The sequence below is a fragment of the Haliotis cracherodii genome, unplaced genomic scaffold, assembly GCF_022045235.1.
Source record: "Haliotis cracherodii isolate W230 unplaced genomic scaffold, xgHalCrac1.p SCAF_10, whole genome shotgun sequence".
NCBI lineage: Eukaryota > Metazoa > Mollusca > Gastropoda > Lepetellida > Haliotidae > Haliotis > Haliotis cracherodii.
Window position 1 is genome coordinate 37,503,567 of NW_027266265.1, and position 23,665 is coordinate 37,527,231.

The 23,665-nt window shown below is 40.0% G+C and overlaps 1 protein-coding gene across 1 annotated transcript; it reads right to left on the bottom strand.

Annotated features, from left to right (window-relative positions):
* Positions 1 to 19,660: 19,660 nt before the first annotated feature.
* Positions 19,661 to 20,776, bottom strand: LOC139453792 (uncharacterized). The gene has a single exon (XM_071235259.1). It carries the CDS (start codon positions 20,774 to 20,776, stop codon positions 19,661 to 19,663), a length of 1,116 nt encoding a protein of 371 aa, XP_071091360.1.
* Between the last annotated feature and the right edge of the window lie 2,889 nt (positions 20,777 to 23,665).

Consider the following 23,665-nt stretch of genomic DNA (forward strand, 5'->3'; position numbering starts at 1 on the left):
ATCCTGCCCCACTGGTGCTAGTCGGGGATTTTTTAAAATGTTCTTTTTCCCTGTTTCCATCACAACAAGTTTGACTTTCACTCGGTTCATATTGGCGTGTACCTTACATAGAAATACACATATCAACAACTACTCTTGTATACCGACAGACGCATCAGATAGAAATTATATCATCAAGTTGGTCCACTAATGCAACTATCAGTGATCTTAAGTCATAGACTACTGTTTTGCTGCTATTTCGACATAGGGTCTCCGCTTGTGTTAGCAGCTGTATCACTTGAGTGTCTTTAAAGATGACCAGCAATGCAAGTGGTAGGTGTCATATTTCTACAACGGTGTCACCTGCCACACATTATTTTTCGTAAGGCACAAATAATCGGTTATCATGTCTCCAAAACGATCCAGAGACCCGACAGAGACATCACATTATTGTTGAAAGACTCCACTGGCCTGGTCTCTTGTCTAGCAAACTCGTTCGAGGTTCCATACCGGCTAATGAACATTGCTAAGGTCAATACTTAAACTAAATGACATTAAACCTTCCAATTATCTGTTCTATCAGGCACGCATTGCCATTCTACAAGAACGATCGGGGTGATGAAGCGACATGTAGATACAAGCTAATCTCCCATAGGGTCACGGAAGTGAAAGCTCAACCGTGAGATACGGTCAGAGGAATGCAGATGCATCCGAGATAACTGATACATGTTTAACACCAAGGACCATCACCAGGGGACAGCATCTGATAACACCAGTTCCGCCGTAGACAGATTGATGGGTTATAGAGTGGTATGATGGTTTCACTGGTTATACATCACTGATCCTGTAAGGTTTAATGAAGCTGTTGTTCATGGGTACTCAAGAGTTTGTGCTACGTGAATCAATATGCGCCTATGTGTCTTCAACTGATGGTCAGAACCAGCAAGCAATACTATGAAGCGACACCATAAAGGGGCTTCACACATTTTACCCACGTGGGAATTCGAACCCGGCCAGCCGATCGTGGTCTAATGGTGAAACATTTGCCCGGAGAGAGGAAGACCTGGGGTTCTGTCGCCAGCGCGTCGTACCGAAATACGTTAAAATATGGAACCTGTTGTTATCCTGGCTGGCGCTCGGCATTAAGGGGCCAAAATAAGGACTAATCACTGTACCATCTCTGAGTGGGGTATTCATGTTACACTGTGACATTGTATGACCGTGGGCTAGCATTTTAAACTCGGCATATGTCCGGACTATTACAAGCAGCCACATACATAGACACACTTGCATGCACGTCGCGGAAGCAGGATAATTACCACCCGGACAATTACCATGTTTTCCATGGTTGGTCACATTTTGTCCTGTCAGAGTTTGGTTGATCACCTGATCATTCGGGGCTTGTTCCCACCTTAGGACATGCAAGAAACGCCAAATGCTTGGGTGACAGACAGCCATGTTGGCTAGAAGGCGTCGATGCCACCCCTCTAGGTGATTGGTTGAACGAGGCAGGCCATCTTGTGTCCTCCGGTTCCATTGTGGAATGATGAACACTGGTTAGCGACGACCTCTACGTTGTGGGCGACCAATGTTATCCTCAAAGTAATCCACCACATGTTGAAGCTCACCACCAAAGAAAACTGCTTACAGCTCACATTCAAGAACATGTGTTTGTTTATCTAACTTTGAACCTATCATTCAATAACAAAAACAAAATGGGGTTGGAAATAGTACAACTAGAAGTAGTAAATTCACTGGATGACAGTTGTTCCAGATGGTAATTGTCCTAGGTGGGAATTGTCCGGTGGCAATTGTTCGTTCGGCAACTGTCCTTGACCCGCACATCGCTATGTAAGTCCAATAATCTTGAAAGCGACGTTATTCCACATTTCATCTCACCTCACGTCACCTCAAACCTGTCCCTTTTTGTGCCGAGTGAGTGAGTGAGTATGGTTTAACGCCGCTTTTAGAAATATTCCAGCAATATCACGGCGGGGGACACCAGAAATTTGCTTCACACATTCCCATGTCGGGGATCGAACCCGGGTCTCCGGCGTGACGAGCGAACGTTTTAACCACTAGACTACCTCGCAAACCAGAGATTATTATTGACTATATATAATTCTGTAGACCATTCGTATCATTTTGCTTGTTTGTTTCCTGCAATATTTCAAACTATATAAGGACGGCCTGTGAATGATAGAGCCTGTGCCAAAATTGACCCACGCTGTCGGAGTACGATTACACGCCCCCGTGGAGATTCCGGGTTAGAAGAGGTCCCAAGCAGCCTACATCTATATTACGTTCATTACAATACGGAATGCCATATCCATCATGTCTAGGGATATATTTAGGATTTCCAAATATATACAAACACCATCGTTTGACTATTGAAATTAGGTAGATTTGGGCTCCAGGAGGCGACAAACTGTTCGAGTGATCAGGCTCGGTGATTTGGTTGATTGGGTGGATCATTGTTCACAATATCAATCACTGGATTGTCTTGTCTAGACTATTATTTATAGGCCATCGTTAAACCGATGGAAAATTACTGAGTATGAACAACACACAGACAACAATGACACGATCAATAAAGTCACCGAGTCTGACACTTAATATAGGCGACTCTTAAGACCAGCATAGGTTGCTGGGGACCTACATGCAGTCTAACCAGGAATCACCACGATTAATCGCGAAATGTAAACCCCTTACTTTCTGAATACAAACTGCAACAATTCCGAACTATTTAAGGCCTCCAAGATCGTTTACTGACATTGACACCCTCGTTCGTTTTGTAGCTAGCATGGACCTCACATGTGACATCGCTCGATCGAAATCAGCGACTTCATAGAAAATTAACGCTCTTTCATGAAGAGTATTTTCTGTCTTGTTGGTAACTATCTTCGAAAACACTCAGTTATCTTTCTCTTACACGATGAAAGATGACAAGTTGCCGTTAAAGATTCACGTTTGAAGTATTTGATGTGATATTTGTCATTACGCTTCCAAGTCTAAACGTGTAGTACTGAGGGTATTTCGGGCGACATCTATCAGGAAAAAGCGACGTTGTTGCAACATCGTGTATTGATGGGAATATGTTTTATCTCAGTATCATTTTCAAATGGGATGAAAATAACTTTCTGATATTTTTCCTTGACATTAAAACAATTAAAAAAATCGTGATTGAAATGTAGTAGCATCAATTCTCACCGATGAAATGATGTGGTGCTTACCATAAAAACGACAAAGCCCTTTTCATAAACATAAGAAATCTCAACTAAAAGCAGAGTCGATCATGTGTTTATCAATCACTAAGAAATAGTGATGGTACCAGGTGTTCAAGAAAATAGAGAATCGGGGCGGTTCTTGATTTGAACCCTCAGCAATCTTATCTGGCATCTAAGGAACGTAACTCCAGACAACCAGCAAAGGCAACAAGGCTTGGTCAACTTGGTGACGCTGTACAAAGTGATTTTTGCGCTAGGGTGATCGTAACTCACATACTTTGACATAGACATAAGACAAGGCGCCGAGTTTGTTAACACCCTGTGTCCCTGACTACGCTTCAAAAGCAACACGTGCACCTACGCACTCAGGCTCCACGGTACAACAGACAAAAGCAGCCTTCACAAAAGCATTTCCCACATTTGCAAGGAAATAGGTGCATTTATTTCAGTTGTTCACACTGAGCAAATACACAGTTTGCTCTTGTTAATTCAATCTGGCTACTTGGTTCCAATTTCCATTCATGAGGCCAATGAACGTATTGTCGAAAAGAATTGAAGATGACGTCATCCATTTGATGAATACTAACTGACAGAACAACATCACTTCACCGGTGGTGCACGATGACGTCACAGGAAACGACCGAATGAGATTGCCAGGTGTGGAGGGGAATCCCCGCGTGAAAATAGTTCACACTATCCTGATCAGATGTGTTGTGTGTGAGCAATGAACCCTATACAGTTAGTGCAGTGTACCATAGGGGTTGTAGTATTCATGTTAGAAATAACCAAATAGTTTAATGCTGATAGAAAACGGGCTCTATTTAAGCATCAGTTTGCAACAACCTGTTGACAGTCTAGAACACCCTAAAGCATATCAAGCTTTCTATTCTACACTCGGCTCGGCTATTTAACCATACAGGTGTGTGATATGAACTCGTTAGTATGTTAATACAATGTGTCGTATAGTTTACACAGGCAGTTTTCCTCTCCGTTAGGCCGTAAATCAATCACAATTGCTATGGTTTGAGTTACAATAAAGTTTTCATCCTGAATTTAAAAACTGAATATCAAACGCATTCATATGTATTTACAGTAATTCACTATACATAATACTCTATGAAGTGTCATGTGTATTCCGTTGAGTGTAAGATGTGAAGAAAAAAATGCAAGCAAGAAAAACATATTTATAGAAATAAGAATCATTTCTTTTATATCTTTACAAACAGAATGGACACCAAAAAAGACTTCCTTGAAAATGTAAAGTCCCTCTATGACCTTGAGTTTTGGGCCGCTGCTTACAACTTTACCAATGATCCCGATGTATACTTAAAGAGAATCAATCTGATGCCCAAACAACTTCCTAACAACAATGACCAGGCACAACGCAGCACTTCTCACAAATGCGATCTTTGTAACCAAGTCTTCAAAAATAATTTCACTTTAATGAGACATAAGCGTACAGTGCACTCCAAGGAAAACTTTCAGTATGGGAATTGTTTGGTCATGTTTAGCAGACGTGATAGCTTACAAAGACATCAATGTAACCGGAAAAGGCCAGCCCGAGAAGATAATCAGTCTCCAAAGAAACGTCTTCGGTTTTCCTCTCCCCCTGAAAACCTCCCTTCCCCTTCCCCATGCAATTGGTGTGGTCATTTCAAGTGTATTTTACCTGGAAAACTCTTCTGTGAGAGCTGTGATAAGAAAGGTCGCGAGTGCATCTCATGCCATCGCCCTGTCCCTGAGCGGCTATACAGTCAACGGGTGGATGAATGCTATAGATATGTTAACTGACGAGAGATACCTGTCGAGAGGTAATCAGGTTGGGGGAAAGTCGGCTCTCGCGGGATCACTAAGGACAACAACACTGACTCCGAGTGATGTCAACCATGTAGATATTCTGCAATTATTTGCTGATGAACGAACCAATATCATTGAGATATTACATGACTTTTTAGAAGATCAAAAAGGTATGAAATGGTTTCTTACCCTTAAGTTAAAGTATGTCAAATATGACGAAAATAACGAGAGTCATTTAGCTGATCCGGTCGTGAGATCTACAAACTTTTGGACTCATAATCTTTCGGAAATTGATGATCAAACAGCTCAGGCGTTTCAAAAAATTTATACATCCACACAGGAATTTCAGGCCGAGGGAAGTGGTTGGATTTTAGATCATATAGTGCATTTGGAAGTAAATACAGCAGAATATGTGCCCCTGTCAGTCAGCTCTTACATTCCACTGCCAAAGTACTTACAAAATAAGACAGCAACCTTAAATGTCAAAAATAATAATCAGAAATGCTTTGTTTGGTCTATTCTTGTTGCCCTACATCCTGTATCCTATAAAGATAATGCAAATCGAGTGACAAAGTTGAACAAACTGAAAATAACACATCAAACACGACTGTTTATCAGAAACATGAGCCTTCCAGGTTCTGGTACAAAACCTGCAGTGACCTATAGAGGCCCTGTAGTCATTTCGCATTTTATTGATTGCTTGTTTAATGAAGCACATCTCATCTATGAAAAGTTTAAAATTCCTGAAACTTTAAAAATGACTGAAACTGATGAGTTGGCATTTCAAATGGCAGATACATGTCATATTTGTCAGAAACCCTTTGATGAAGAGTCTATCAAGGTTCGTGACCACGACCATTTAAAAGAGGGGTATAACTATCGAGGGGCTGCCCATCAAAAATGTAGTTTGCAATTTCAGTTTAGAAAGGTGAAAGGTATACAGAGTTTTCCAAGGGAAGAATTCTTTATCCCTGTGATATTTCACAACCTCCGTGGTTATGACAGTCATCTGATCATGAAACAGTTAGACAAGTCTGTAAAACAGAAGCTGAGTTGTTTGGCAAACAAAATGGAGAAATACATTTCATTTTCCATCGGCCATTTGAGGTTCATTGAGTCATGTCAGTTTCTTCAATCCTCTCTGGGAAAACTTGTTGAAAATCTAAAGAAAAAAGACCCTTCCAAATTTATCCATTATAATTAAGGCATGAATTTGCAGATCCAACTCAGGTAGAGCTATTATTCAGAAAGGGAGTATATCCTTATGATTTCATGGGCGATGAAACAAAATTTGAAATGAAAGAACTTCCCGAAAAAAAGGATTTTTACAATAGCTTATCAGATAGTTCCATCTCTGATGAAGATTATGACCATGCACAAAATGTATGGTCTACATTCCACATTCAGCACATGTGGCAGTATCATGACTTGTACATGCAAACTGACGTTTTACTTTTGGCTGATGTGTTTGAAAACTTCAGAAGAACAGCTTTGGAAAACTACCAATTAGATCCAGGACACTATTACACGCTACCTGGGTTTGGATGGGATGCAATGTTGAGAATTGGAAATGTAGAGCTAGAGCGGCTGACAGATGTGGAAATGATAGAGTCAGGACTCAGCGGTGGTATCAGCATGATATCCAAAAAGTATTCTGAATCAAACCTACCAGGTCAGTAACATTACAAAACTGATGAACCGAATAGACACCTTATTTACCTCGACGCGAATAATCTTTATGGGTGGGCTATGTACCAAGCCCTCCCTGACCGAGATTTCCAGTGGGTAGATAACTTTGAGCATTTAGATATAAGGAGTATTACAGCTGACGCAGATATAGGTTACATTGTTGAGGTTGACCTTGACACCCATCTGGTTTACATGACAGTCACAGTGACTACCCTTTAGCGCCTCAGTCTATGACAGTGACACATGACAGGCTTTCTAAATATTCTCAGGATTTGAAATTGGCTTAAACATTAAGGGAACACCATGTAGAAAGCTTGTACCAAACTTGTTAAACAAACAGAAATATGTTATTCATTAAAGAAATTTACAGTTTTATCTGAATCAAGGCATGGTTCTAAGCAAAATTCATAGAATCATTCAGTTTAAGCAGTCAACATGGCTAGAACCTTTCATTTATTTCAACATAGAGAAACGTAAACAGTCTACAAATAAAACAGACAAAGCGTTTTTCAAATTGATGAACAATTCCTGTTTTTGTCTTCATCATCATCATGATGAATGTCCCAAAACATTTTAATGTTGAACTGGTGAATTCAGCCAAACGTCTAAAGAAACTCTGTGCTAAACCAACATTGGATGCTTTCAAAATTTTCAATCAAGATTTGGCTGCTGTTCACTTGAAAAAGACAACACTGTTTTTGAATCAACCCCTCTATGCTGGCTTTTCCATTTTGGATCTCTGAAAGATCCATATGTACGACTTTCATTATAATTTTATCAAACGTAACTATGGAGAGAAAGCCCAGCTCTGTTTTACTGACACTGACTCGCTGTGTTATGAAATAGAAATCCATGACCTGACTGCTGACATACAAGAAATTCGTGATCTGTTTGACACCAGCAATTATATATCTGACCATCCCCTATATTCCAAAACTAATGAAAACGTTCTGAGAAAATTTAAAGATGAACTTGCTGGGGTGAAAATGTTGGAGTTTGTAGGCCTAAGACCTAAAATGTACTCAATGTTTGCTTTGGAAAAGGAAGTAGAAGTGAAGGGTGGAAAAGAAGTAGAAAAATCAAATGTAATACAACACGCAAGAGCCAAGGGTATTTCTGAAACTGTCCGTGATAGACAACTTCGACATGCTTTGTACAAACAGTGTCTCTTTAAAGAGAAGCAATTTCGGCACCAGGTGAAACAAATTCAAAGTCGAGATCATCAACTGTACACAGCTTCTATCAATAAAATCAGCCTCCCCCCTTTTGATGATAAGAGATATGTCCTCAATGATGGAATCCACACACTGGCCCATGGTCATTATAAAATTGATTCTTAAGAAAAAACATTTCTACCCTTTGTGAATGATGTATTATGACTCAGCATTGTTAGATTTACCCAGCAATGTTATATTGTAAATACCGATTTTATATTGTTTGAATATTCATGCTACATTACTAATGGTTCAATGTCAATCTTTATTGATTATGTATATTCTTATAGACTCTTATATTTGTCCATTGTACAGATGTGTTGAATGAAAATGATATATATTGTGTTAATTGTATAATTATATGTTGTTATGAATACTTATTGTTGAATAAATATGTTAAATATATCCATTGTGTTTGTGATTATTTATGAAACTTCAACTCAAATAGTTATATTTAGAAGACAGTACACAATTGATAATGGTGTGATTGATGTGAATAGACCCACATGGTAACAGAGTAATGATACAGACTGATTCACATACATACAGGGGCGGTCGGGTAGCCTAGTGGTTAAACCGTTCGCTCGTCATGCCGAAGACCTGGGTTCAATTCGCGAAATACAATGTAATGTGTGAAGCCCATTTCTGGTGTCTTCCGCCGTGGTATTGCTGGAATATTGCTAAAAGCGACGTAAAACCATACTCACTCACTCACTCACTCACTCACTCACTCACATACATACACTTTTTGTTTAAACTACAGGTAAAATTCAACTAAAATGCTGAAAGGTTGCAAAAAAGAACAATAAAAGAACAAAGAACTAGTATATTCTATATACATATTTTTATTACATAAATACAATACATATAACAATATGATATGTAGAGTCACATAATTACAGAATAGTGTTTTAATGTACAATAGTTCAATTATTATTAAATATCCTCATCCTCATTATCATTATCTTGGTCATCATCAGATTGGTTGACCAGTTCTAAATCTTCGGCCAGCTGCAGTGACATGTCCACATAAGAGAGGATATCTTTGACCACTGGTTTCATCCACCGAGTGATTTTATGATCCATTTCATTGCGATCCATGTCAGGGTCTAACTGTTTCATATTCTCTAGAATAGGTTTGAAGAGAGGCCCGTTTCCAAAGTAGCCTATATATCTAATGGCTGTCACGAGTCTTTCAAGAAAAGTAGTTTTCCAGCACTTCGTCAATTTCTTTTCAATCCATCTCTCACTCTTCCCTTCATCTTCATACTCTTCTTTCTTCTTCCAGATTTCTTCTCTGCACGTTTTAGTGCTTGTTCCCACATGTATTCTAAGCCTTTCACCTCCCACTCTTTATCAGCTTCACTGAATTTCGAGGTCATTGTAGGCTGTAGAACATCGTTCTCATCAGCTGTCTGAATTTTAAGTCGTTTCCTAAGGGGTCCCCCTCCATTCTCAGGGCACCACGATCTGACATGACGCTGAAGGTCATGCTTATTTTCAAACACAATACCACACTCATCACAGGAAGGCATAGTTGTATCACTAGTGTCGTCCTCTGATTCACTGTCCACTGGAGCGTTTATCATCTTTAGCCTCTGACATGAGGTCATCCAGTACAATCATGTTGTTATTCTGTGCATCCAGATAGTTATCCTCGTGCAGGTTGTAAGGAATCCCCTTCACAAACGTCACATAGGGTAACTGTCCACTGATTATCTGATACAGAGGCTGCCACTCCGTATAACACCAGATAAAGTTATTGGGTACAGGTTGGATGCGATTCTGTAGTAAAATGTTGTACACAAACATAGTCTTGTCACTTCCACTTGGACCCACCACCACAGTATTGGATGGAATGGTAAAGTAGAACTGTTTTTTTAGCGCTGAAGGAGGTGGAGGAGGAGGAGACGTGGGAGGAGGAGGAGGAGGAGGTGAGGTTCCCGGAGGAGGAGGAGGATAAGAATGCATCTGTCTCCCATGTCTATGCATATTATCATTTCTAGAGAACTGTCTCCCACAATCAGGACACGAAATATCTTCTTCAAGGCCTTAATGACCGCATCCGTTGTTTTATTTTTAAGGGGCTCGACCCACAGAAAACGTGTAAATACATTTATAGCTATGAGTAAGTATTTCACACCGTCATTGTCCGAGGCTATATTAGATACATCAGCCAAGTCAATATCCCATCGAGCATTGAGGCCTAAAGCCACCACTCTGTTCCGCTTGAACTTGTATCATAAAGGTCGCTGAAGCCACTTCTTAATGTGATGCAAACTAATATCAAATTTCCCCTCCTTTTTTCACAATGTGATACAACTTAGCAGGTCCAGAAAAGGAGGCTGGGTGTTTGGGATTCAAATAAATACTAGACAAATATGCTTTCCATCCGTCAGCAGGCATGGTTACACATGAAATGAAGCCTACACGATGTAAATAGAGCTTATATGTTTATCCACTACATAGCCTATCAAAACTACAGAGACGGGCAAAGGTTACCTTCAATAACAAACGTGCGTGTGTGTCTGGCGACGTGACCTAGTTCATCACTGTTTACAGTAAGAAAACAATTCTCCTTTATATATTAATTACCTATGCAACTAATGTAAACATAAAAGAACTGACAACATTGCTTCCTCAATATTTCAAAGGAATTTCATACATACTATTCTACAGATTTTGATACTTATTAGTCCATGTTTGAATGTGTAACCGTTGATCTGTCTATAGCGCGGGGATTCCCCTCCACACCTGGCAGTCTCATTCGGTCGTTTCCTGTGACGTCATCATGCACCACCGGCGAAGTGATGTGGTTCTGTCAGTTAGTATTCATCATCCATTATATTGTATATAATTGTATAACAGTATATTGTGAGTATTAACTATGAGTATTTCTAACAACAGACAGTGCCTCTTCTTGGGATCAGGATACCCATATTTTTACTACAATGTATCATAAAAAAGACCATGTGCAACCCCAAATGACATATTATCTGTGAAAAGGCTCGGACCTTACAAAATAGATTCACTCGTGTCAACTGGGTTTGCTTGTACACAAAAAGTCATATAGCAACAATCATTGTAAATCCTTGAGATCGCGATCTTAAGCTTCGGCTACAACCGCCACCCACTTGCTCAAAGCGATGGTACGCTAAGATCATTGTAAGCATATATAATCTGCTTTACGTTCAAACATTGCCTTTTCATTTTGTTAAACTGTATGATTCGAATCGACACTTCAGCAAACGACAAAAGCATCGCAGATTAAACGTCATATTAATTGCGATAGGGAACCAGATAATTATCGAGTCAATCGCTAAAAGCATCATTTCGACCCTACTCAATGAAGAAAGAAGAGTGAATCGGAGGATAGAAAAACGTTAGGTTGTCGAGATACGGACAAGAAAATATACATGATGAGACGTTTGAAATTTGTGCAAAATACAAAATATATTCAATACAATAAGTAACGAGTAAATGTTTATACTTTTTAAAAATATATATTATAATGTAATATTGTTTAAGTAAATTTAATTGTAATAACCAGTCAATATGTATTAAACAACTGCTTTCTCCAAATATATTATTTACTATTTTTATTTCCCTTCCATGCATTCTTCACATTCCCTGTCTTTCTGTCTGTCTATTTTATGACAAGGTGGTCATGGCATCGTTCCTAAAGCAGCAAAACGTTTAGATCACGACCTTAAATGCAAGCCGTCTTACAATCACGCTAAGATCGTTTGAAAGTGGAATAGAACAATTGCATGGTGATTGTAAAGTTGAGTGTGGGCGCCCAAGATCGATTGTAACTAAGATTGCTCTGTGCTAGTGGACCCGATCCTTAATTTCTCGTACCTCGTAGGTTCTGTAAACATGCTTCACTGCCTCGTCTAGTCGTGTTGAAAAGAGATATCTGCTCGGTGCTACAGCAAGACAGATACCCAAGACGACTCAGTGTGTTTCTTTGTCAGCCCAAATGTGATGTAGCGGGTCAAGCTGTTGCAACTCGCGGTGCTACGGTGGTCATTCCAATCCCAGAATCGCATTCCCGGAAAATACTCCTGCTTCCGAACCCGTGACGATCCGGGTTAGAATAGGTCTTCATATCAGCAACCAAGACAGATGCCGATTTATACTGCAGCTGCTTGCCGTAAAAGGTTTTTGTTTTGTTTGCTGTTTAACGCCGCACGCAGCAATATTCCAGCTAAATGACGACAAGCATAGTCGCCTTTTATGGCAAGCATGGGCTGCTGAAGACCTTTTCTACATATCTGTAGTCACAACGTTTTGTAACAAAAGCCCTGTGATTCAAGGAATGATGTTTGTCATGTGGTAAAAAACGTGAATTTGTTTATTTTTAGTATCACATTTCGGAAAGACAATTAGTCGTTTAAATGAGATGAGGTGAGGTGAAATGAGGTTTAACGTCGCATCCAAGATTATTGCACTTACATAGCGACGTGCATGCATGTGTGTGTGTGTGTGTGTGTGTGTGTGTGTGTGTGTGTGTGTGTGTGTGCTTGTACTAGACCGATGCCGATTTATACTTCTTGCCGTTAAAGGTTTTTGTTTTGTTTGCTGTTTAACGCCGCACGCAGCAATATTCCAGCTAAATGACGGCGGTCTGTAAATAATCGAGTCTGGACCAGACAATCCAGTGATTAATATCATGAGCATCGATCCATGCAATTGGGATCGACGACATGCATCAACCGAATCAGCGAGTCTGACCACCGGATCCCGTTAGTCGCCTCTTACGACAAGCATAGTCACATTTATTAACGGGCAAAGGTTTGAACGTACACACAAGATAAACTGCTCTGAAAAAAACATGTGTGTTGCTTTCGATTGTTTAACGACTGTTTGGGGAGAGTTAAGATTTATTTTCATACTGTTTTAAACATTTAAGACATTAAATGTGTCATTCTTTAAGCAGATAGATATATTTATCCCCAGGCCTGATGTGGTACTAAATCGTTGCTGATGTGTAGACCTCTTACAATCGCCAATGTTTATAATGAAACTCAACTTGGATTTCTTCTTGTGGACTCAAGCATTGTCAAGCAAAATTAATATAAGATGTTTCCTTTTCCTGTGGTACAGTTTCAAGGGGTTATTTCTGTATTGCCCCTCCCCAGACCTTTTCTTTCCTTGTGCAGATGAAGGCAGTTTTAGCATGCGTGAGGTATAAGACAATATTGACCATGCTTTCAGATCGTTACAGCGCTAAATATACCAGACAGTTACACGATACAGGGATAAAGCGAAATTTACCTTTGTATAAAAAAGCGACAAACCTCTTTCCATATTCATGAGACATCTTTAACATAAACAGAGTCGAGTGTGCTATTCCGCCTTGTCTATGAATCATTATCAGATAGTCGCCACTTGCGACAAGCATAGCCTTTTACGGCAAGTATAGGTTGCTGTAGACCTATTCTACACCGGATCTTCACGGGTCCCAAGCAACTGGCATCGATGACATGCATCAAACCAAGTCAGTGAGCCTGACAACCCGATCCCTTTAGTCGCTTCTTACGACAAGCATAGTCGCCTTTTATGGCAAGCATGGGCTGCTGAAGACCTTTTCTACATATCTGTAGTCACAACGTTTTGTAACAAAAGCCCTGTGATTCAAGGAATGAAGTTTGTCATGTGGGGAAAAACATGAATGTGTTTATTTTTAGTATCACCATGCCGCAGTTAAACATGAATACCCCACTCAGACACAGTATACTGACTCCGAGCCAACCAGTCCTTGTTTTAGCCCCTTAATGCCGAGTGCCAGACAGGGTAACAACAAGTACCATCTTTTAACGTCTTTTGGTATTACAAGTACCATCTTTTAACGTCTTTTGGTATGCCGCGGCCGGGGATCGAACTCCGGACCTTCCGCTCTCCGGGCGGACGCTCTACCACTAGACCACGGAGGCGGTCTAGTCGTTTAAGTACCTTGCAAAGATTGTAAAGCATATTGAGTGTGTTCTTTCATTACATAATTTGTATGCAACTTTTTATTCGTTTTAGAAACTCAGAGGACAATAAACAGACACCTCAGCCGACAACATGGGTTATCCTTTGGCAGGATACGCTCACCTTTTCGCAAAGCTCTGGTGTCATCACTTTTTGATGGTGAATCATAAAAGTCGGAATCGTGCAATGGACTCTGCTTTAAGCTCATATATCTTTTGATAATGGAGCTGTTCTTTGTAGCGTCTATTCTGACACCAGGAATCCAAGTCGGTCTGCCAGGGCATATGAAACCACACATCATACATGTACGTCCAAGAAAAGACCTTAAGCAATATTGGCCAAAACTGAATGGCAGTTTTGACTAACCTTGGTGAGTAAACGATCTTGTGGTCAAGATAACCAAGGACAACAAACGGACCAACCGATGTCTTTTCTCCTTACATTTTTAATTGAAACGAACAATGTTATGGCACGATGTGAAAGATTGTGTAAGAGACGAGGAATCGCCTTGAACGTGAACAAAATAGTACAATGAGGACAGAGTGTTGTGGAGTAAGTGGATGTTTGTTTGTCCATTGTTTAACACAGCAATATTACAGGCCTACGGTGGTGGTCTTTAAATAATCGAGTCTGGACCAGATAATGCAGTCATTGACACCATGAGCATCGACCGAAGCAATTGGGATGCGATGACATGCATTGACCAAGTCAGCGATACTGACCACCGATCACGTTTTATAATTAGGCTCCTCTTACGATAAGCATGGGTTGCTGAGGACCAATTCTTACCAGGATCCTCACAGGTTTGTTATAATATGAAAGGACATGATATAAAAAAGGCCCGTTTTGTCCCACAGAATCGGCATAATTCTGGCAAAGTTTTAGAAATTGTTACCAAAGTTATCAGAAATGTTACACGAAAGAAAACTTTCATTTCAAAAGGTGTTTGTTTTGGATTCAAACAAGAAAGTGTTATCCCAAATATAACATTTGTCACATTTGACCAATTTCTAAATGGCATTAATTATGTGTTCATAGCAATCGGTGCCAATTTACATTTGTGAGAGCGGTACACAAAGTAGGTGCTCTAGAAAACCAGTTGTCGGACTTCCTTTTGTTTGAAAGCCTCGGTGGTAGATTGTGTTAGATCGCTGACTATTGCGATCAGGTGCCTCACTCTGAGAGTGTCAGTTTGAATACACGATGGGACTCAACCCCAAAACCTACCAGAAATTGTACTTTACTAAGAAAGTGTTATCCAAGCTGTTCTTTGTAGCGTCTATTCTGACACCAGGAATCCAAGTCGGTCTGCCAGGGCATATGAAACCACACATCATACATGTACGTCCAAGAAAAGACCTTAAGCAATATTGGCCAAAACTGAATGGCAGTTTTGACTAACCTTGGTGAGTAAACGATCTTGTGGTCAAGATAACCAAGGACAACAAACGGACCAACCGATGTCTTTTCTCCTTACATTTTTAATTGAAACGAACAATGTTATGGCACGATGTGAAAGATTGTGTAAGAGACGAGGAATCGCCTTGAACGTGAACAAAATAGTACAATGAGGACAGAGTGTTGTGGAGTAAGTGGATGTTTGTTTGTCCATTGTTTAACACAGCAATATTACAGGCCTACGGTGGTGGTCTTTAAATAATCGAGTCTGGACCAGATAATGCAGTCATTGACACCATGAGCATCGACCGAAGCAATTGGGATGCGATGACATGCATTGACCAAGTCAGCGATACTGACCACCGATCACGTTTTATAATTAGGCTCCTCTTACGATAAGCATGGGTTGCTGAGGACCAATTCTTACCAGGATCCTCACAGGTTTGTTATAATATGAAAGGACATGATATAAAAAAGGCCCGTTTTGTCCCACAGTATCGGCATAATTCTGGCAAAGTTTTAGAAATTGTTACCAAAGTTATCAGATATGTTACACGAAAGAAAACTTTCATTTCAAAAGGTGTTTGTTTTGGACACAAACAAGAAAGTGTTATCCCAAATATAACATTTGTCACATTTGACCAATTTCTAAATGGCATTAATTATGTGTTCATAGCAATCGGTGCCAATTTACATTTGTGAGAGCGGTACACAAAGTAGGTGCTCTAGAAAACCAGTTGTCGGACTTCCTTTTGTTTGAAAGCCTCGGTGGTAGATTGTGTTAGATCGCTGACTATTGCGATCAGGTGCCTCACTCTGAGAGTGTCAGTTTGAATACACGATGGGACTCAACCCCAAAACCTACCAGAAATTGTACTTTACTAAGAAAGTGTTATCCAAAATATAACATTTGTTAAGTTTAGGCAGTGCGAAAGATTTTAATAGCTGTATTTTCTCCTATTGATGTTAAATTTATTTTTCTCCAAAGATTGCTTACGTTTGGATTAGGTATAATTTCTAACACTTCAAATTCTTTTTTGTGCCATTCAATTTTTAAGTGTTCACATCATATTACTGTAGGATATCAGCTGGTAGGAGGAAAATATATGGCGACAATGTCTCCTTGTCGACAGCCTCTTTCATTTGTAAAACATTCCGATAGATGTCCATTTGTATTGTTTGATGTATTATCATAAGTCGGTATTTTTATCCACCTTTTCACTTCTGGCCCAAATCCATACTTTTTGTAATACTTTGGTTATAAATCGTTTTGAAACCCTATCAAATACCTTTTCAAAATCTATCAGCATAAGCAATCCTGGATTGTTTTGTCTTTCTGATTCAAAGATAATGTCGTTGTGCTTTCTGAAATTGACCTTCCTTGAATAAAACCTGTTTGATTGTCATGCATGAGCAAGTCAAATGTTGACTTTCAACGGTTTGCGATACAAGTACTAATTATGTTATAGAGTGCATTCAGTAAAGTTATTGGTCTCCAGTTTTCCGTGTTCTGCTTCTATTTGCATTATTTTTCAGTTAAAAATCCTCTTTTCTTTGTCATACTCATAGTTTTGTTAGCAGAAGTACTTTTCACAATTCTGTATAACCAGAATTTCATACCCGTGAAGAGTCCGGGGTAGAATAGGTCTTCAGCAACCCATGCTTGCCGTAAAAGGCGACTATGCTTGTTGTAAGGGGCGACTAACGGGATCGGGTGGTCAGGCTCGCTGACTTAATTGCAGTATTTCATCGATCCCAATTGCGTGGAACGATGCTCATGACATCGCTCCCTGGATTGTCTGATCCAGACTCGATTATTTACAGACTGCCGCCAAATAGCTGGAATATTGCTGAGTGCGGCGTAAAACAACAAACCAAACCAAACCAAACCAAACCTTCCAAAGGAAGCCGTCAACACCAGGGTTTATATTGTTTTTTTTATGTTTTTTACTGCAAACTGATTTCTTTAAGCTCAATTTCTCTTTCTGCTATGTGATTTGGTTTTCTAATGTTGGAGCCTCTAGACTTGTTAAATTATAATTTCTGTCATCATTGCAATTAGATGTGTGCAAGATTTTGTAACAGTTTCTAAATTCACCCAATATACAATTGCCGTCTGTTAATACAGTTACAGGGGCGGTCGGGTAGCTTAGTGGTTAAAGCGTTCGCTTGTCACGCCGAAGACCCGGGTTCGATTCCCGACATGGGTACATTGTGTGAAGCCCATTTCTGGTGTCCCCCGCCGTGATACTGCTGGAATATTGCTAAAAGCGGCGTAAAAACATACCCACTCACTAATACAGTTACAACTGCATTTATTAATTTACTGATATAATTCCTTTTTCCAAGAGGCAGAAATAACTTGTTGGCTTTTCTCCTTCCTCATACTATTGCATCCTATTTCTAATTTGCATTCTTCTTCCTTCCTCTTCATTTTTTTGTTCAGGTTTTAATTTGTATTTAGCGCTCTGATTAGTACATTGAACACTGATGTAATCAGAACCTACATGAAAAGATTTCACTGAGGTCCTTTGTGTGCTGTATGTAACTTGAGCATCGATAACCCTCGTTCTCTAATGCTTCACATGATTAAAAGTGACAAGATGTCGTAAAGAGCCACATTTGAAGATAATGTGATATTTTTCTTACCAGCTCCTAGTCTAATGTTTCAGCTATTTCGGAAGACATAAATGAGGTAATTGAGAATTGCTGACAAGAGAAATCACTCTGATTGCTTCCCCCCACCACAAAACTGTATGCAATCATGTTCCGGTTTTGAAAATTAGGTGTCCCATTTGTGTCTGCTGACACAAACAGTTCTTATTGAGGACAAGAAATTATATCAGTTGATGACTCGGTTAATACTTCTGATGCAAAAAACAACAACGATGTTGCAAGAACTGAAACTCAAGCCATTCTTTAAAGAAAAGTCCCTTGATATTGATACTATTTCTATAAGCGTTCTCCTTTACCTGTTCAAAATGACGCACTAACAACAAAAGATAAGTCATCCGATGTGAGGCATCGTGTTAGATGCATACAAGGAAAGCAGACCACAAAACTTTGGATGAAATACGAGAAAAGAAATATCTGTTCACATTTTTACAGTGTACAATTCTCTCACTCACTCACTCACTCACTCACTCACTCACCCCGTGAAGAACCGGGTAAGAATTGGTCTCAGGAAACCCATGCTCGTCGCAAAAGGCGACTTAAGGGATCGATTGATGTGACTCGTTGACTTGGTTGATGACAAACACTTCGGTAGTAGTCCTGTCCCCGACACAGTTTCTAACAAGTGTTCCAAAACAATGAGGGACAAAAGTGCTAATAGAGCCATTAAAGTTTCATATTGTCCATGTTTACATAATTAAACTATATAACTAACACCACCTTTATGATATTTATCTTGCATGTTGATGTGACCATTGTTAACACTCTACTTTCAAGGCAACGTGATGTAATTACTCAATTCACTTTTCAACACATTTATAAAAAATGACGTCAAAATTGCTATCCAAGAATCTTTTCAGACAGACTAATGACACATTTTGTATGGCCCACAACAGCTGTAGTTGTCAAGCGCACTACGTCCACTGGAGGAAAGCATCGCCTTTGCAAAATTTACTGGATTGTCAAGTTGGACAAACAATTACGTAAATGTATGAAATGATAAATGTGGTGATATCACCTGAAGAAGGGGCGCTGCGACAGCCAACTCGTTGGACTAAATTATGCCTTCTTAGTCTATTAGTCTGGTAGCCTAGTGGCTAAAGCGTTGGCTCGTCACGCCGAAAATCCGGATACAATTTGTGAGGCCCATTTCTGGTGGCCCCAGCCGTGATATTGCTGGGATATTGCTAAAAGCGGCGTTAAATCAAACTCACTTGCTCTCTAGTGATATATATCAATATATCAACAAAACTCTCTCCATAATATAAAATATCTGTTAAATCAGAGTCGATTGAACGATTCCGACTTTATCATGTTTATGAATTTCTATAAGATAACGATAAGTTGAGGGTATCCTGCTCCACCGTTGGCACCGTCACAAACACATGCAAGAGAAAGTCAACTGTACGCATGAAAAAGCCGGTTAGTGCTTCATGAGGAGTCGGAATAGTACAGTGGACTAAGCATTCATTTCCACTCGAGCTCTGGTCCGTTACAAGTCTCCACCATATGACAATTACGTTTATCCCCAGTACGCTGGTGCGATTTGCTGGTGTCTAGTAACCATTCCATGTATTCCATTGGTTTGGGGGATGTTTCTGACCATTTTCAAGGAGGAGGGGAGCCTATTGCAGGTAAAAAAAAATTATTTATGACGATATGTCTAAATATGAATATTAAACATCAGTGCCCAAATTGCAGCAGCTAATGCTTGTCGGTTGCACCGCTTAGAATGACGATAGGGTCAATGTTAAGGGTTGGAATGAGGATAGGGTCAATGTTTTGGGTTGGAATGAGTAAAGGGTCAATGTTAAGGGTTGGCATGAGGATAGGGTCAATGTTTTGGGTTGGAATGAGGATAGCGTCAATGTTAAGGGTTGGCATGATCATGAGGATAGCGTCAATGTTAAGGGTTGGCATGATCATGGGGATAGGGTCAATGTTAAGGGTTGGCATGATCATGAGGATAGGGTCAATGTTAAGGGTTGGCATGATCATGAGGATAGCGTCAATGTTAAGGGTTGGCATGATCATGAGGATAGGGTCAATGTTAAGGGTTGGCATGATCATGAGGATAGGGTCAATGTTAAGGGTTGGCATGATCATGAGGATAGGGTCAGTGTTAAGGGTTGGCATGATCATGAGGATAGCGTCAATGTTAAGGGTTGGCATGATCATGAGGATAGCGTCAATGTTAAGGGTTGGCATGATCATGAGGATAGGGTCAATGTTAAGGGTTGGCATGATATGGAGGATAGGGTCAATGTTAAGGGTTGGCATGATCATGAGGATAGGGTCAATGTTAAGGGTTGGCATGATCATGAGGATAGGGTCAATGTTAAGGGTTGGCATGATCATGAGGATAGCGTCAATGTTAAGGGTTGGCATGATCATGAGGATAGCGTCAATGTTAAGGGTTGGCATGATCATGAGCATAGCGTCAATGTTAAGGGTTGGCATGATCATGAGGATAGGGTCAATGTTAAGGGTTGGCATGATCATGAGCATAGGGTCAATGTTAAGGGTTGGCATGATCATGAGGATAGCGTCAATGTTAAGGGTTGGCATGATCATGAGGATAGGGTCAATGTTAAGGGTTGGCATGATCATGAGGATAGGGTCAATGTTAAGGGTTGGCATGATCATGAGGATAGCGTCAATGTTAAGGGTTGGCATGATCATGAGGATAGGGTCAATGTTAAGGGTTGGCATGATCATGAGGATAGGGTCAGTGTTAAGGGTTGGCATGATCATGAGGATAGCGTCAGTGTTAAGGGTTGGCATGATCATGAGGATAGGGTCAGTGATAAGGGTTGGCATGATCATGAGGATAGGGTCAATGTCAAGGGTTGGAATGACGATAGGGTCAGTGTTACGGGTTGGAATGATGATAGCGTCAGTATGATGGAAGTGGATGTCCTTGTAATTTTACTGAATGACTTTAATTGGGTTGACATCTTGGCTGAGGATATTGACAAAGCTTTGCAAAGTTTTCAAGAAACTTTCAAAGAAATTTATAATCAATGTATTCCAAGCCGTGAAGTAACTCAAAGCCAAAACGATCCTTCATGGTCCATAGGGGTTAAAGTAAACTTTTCGGCAAAGAACACGAAAACCTAAAATTGCAAACCAAAGAAATACACCTTTACTTTGGGCAACATTCCGTTAGTTAAGAAAGAAAGTGCTTGCCTCTGTTTGCTGGGCTAAAGAGAATTCTATTTCTTAAACTTGAAAAAATAAACAAATCTTCAGAGTCGAAATTGTGGTGGCAACTTGTTAAATACCATCTAAAAGAAAAACATCTAAATGTAACTGTTTTCAACATGACATTACACTCATCCAAATTCCCTACAACCATGAAGGAAGCTCTTTTATTACTTGCCCGTGAAGAGATGACCCGTGTAATAAACATCCAGCTGTATTACACATTGTGTAATACCAAAACGCGTGCTTGTGTACTCTCGGAACACGTTTCACGAACAAATATTGAAAGCTCTCAACATCCCTTGGCTAATTCAACGACATTGCGTGTGGAGATGATAGATCACTGAGAGGAGCTTATGCACACTCGATGACCCCAGCAACCTTGACGTTGACGAAGGCTGACGTCACATGGCATTGTTTCGCCGATGGATCTTGCAAGAAAATTCCACAAATTACGTCATCGGGTATTGTGACGTGATAGTAAACTTTGAGGTGCAAGGCCCGTTCCACAAGGCGATCGTATTGCAGCGCAACGACAGTCGTTAGTCTAAGTTAAAGTATGTGATTTGCGATAACCTTAGTGCTGCGATAATTTTGTGGAACGGACGCCTGAATTCTAAAGGTGGACCGTTGTATGGTATTAAATTCATACGTTTCAACTTTTCACGTGATTGAAGTATTATTCTTTTATGCCGTGGATCGTGTAGGCGTCAGCCTATTCACACTCAACAGTATAATTCTAAAAACGTTATAAATGGCAAGTAATATATAAAATACTTAACTCGCTCCCGTGTAAAACCAATTTCATGAAACACGTGAATAGTTGTGGTATCTGACGAGCGAAAGCGAGAACTTTTCACTCGTTTCTTGAAATTGGTATTACACGCTCGTTTAGTATTCTATATGTAACTCCTGTACATAAGAAGGGTAGTAAAAACGAATATTCTAACTTTACACTTACACTTACAAGATGCCTAACCAAGTGCTTCAAAGACTTACCAGTTAATCCATTTGTATGACTTAAAGAATTTGTATTCCAAAAGCCGTTAATGATGGTAATGTGATATAATTAAAGCTTTGGATAAGGTTTGGCACCGTGGACTAGTAAACAAACTAGAGACCTTTAGTAAAAAAAAGAACATTATTAAAATGGTTTGAAAGCTATTTGATGGATAGAAAGCAAAGAGTAGTTATCAATGGATATAAAACCAAATCAAACGTTGTACAGGAGTACCACAAGGGTTGTTTTTGGCCCGTTGCTATTCTTGATTTATAGCAATGATTTAGTCGATAATATAACTGGTAATATAATATTAGACTTACTGCTGTCCTTGTAAATCGTTGACAAGATAGACACAATGTTATGGATACCAACTTCTTTAATACAGTTTACTGTAAAAAGCGACGTTTCGGTATAGATCCTTATACCGTTATCATTCTTGCTTGACATGGTCGTGGGTTCGAATATGTTGCTTAATCCCTGCATGCTTCACTTTGTTTGTTTGTTTGTTTGTTTGTTTGTATGTTGTTTGTTGTATTCCAGCTATATGACGTGGTGGTTTGTAAATAATCACGTCTGAACCAGACAATCCAGTGATTGTGAGCAACTGGGACACGCTGACATGCATCAACCATGTCACCGAGTCTGACAACCTGATGTTGGGAATCTAGTTTCTTTCCCAATCCCCTCGGGTGTTCTGGAGTTTCTTCCAAAGAACTGACAGCTGGTATAACTGAAATACTGTCCACAATATAGCAACTTTAGACATATCCCTCACTCACACTATTAACACATGGTCGCAGTGTCTCGATGTGACTACTACTGTCCTCAGAATACTCAAAGGCGTGTTTGTCCGCGTAGATATATACTTCAAGATTAGATAAAACACCATTAGTCACATCAACGACAAGTATGTCCAAACGTATGACAGTGAGGTAGGGTTTAAATACAGTAGATACGCTTTCTTATGTATTGGGCAAACACTGTTTGCATACCACGTGAATCTTAAGACTTTGGATTGTTGTCATTTGTCTTGATTGACGATATTTCGATACATTGAATATGATGTGACTGCCTTGAACTTCAACGACTTGAACAATCTATCGATGTTTTTTCGCCGCTCTCAGCAATATTCGAGCTATATGACGCGGCCTGTAAATTATCGAACCTAAAACCAGACAATCCAGTGATCCATAATGCGAGCAGCGATCCACGCCATCGAGGTACGATGACACGCGATCATCCAAGTCACCGAGTCTGACCACCCGATCTATTTGATCGTTTCTTTCCGACCAGCATAGGTTGCTGGGGGCTATTCTTGGACTCCCGGCGGAGGGGCGGGGATCTTAATAGTGGACATTCTTCTCTCATAGTAGACTCTTCTCTTATGGATATATATGCAGTGACGATACTATGTACCTTCTACACAGAAATCATAGGCAGGTCTGGCGTGGAAGTGTGGTTTGCACTGACAAGCGGCCACTCTACATGCCGCTCCCGTGACG

What these genes read in the sequence shown, in the direction of transcription:
- LOC139453792 (XM_071235259.1), bottom strand. Translation starts at nt 20,776, where the DNA reads ATGCCAACCCTTATCACTGACCCTATCCTCATGATCATGCCAACCCTT.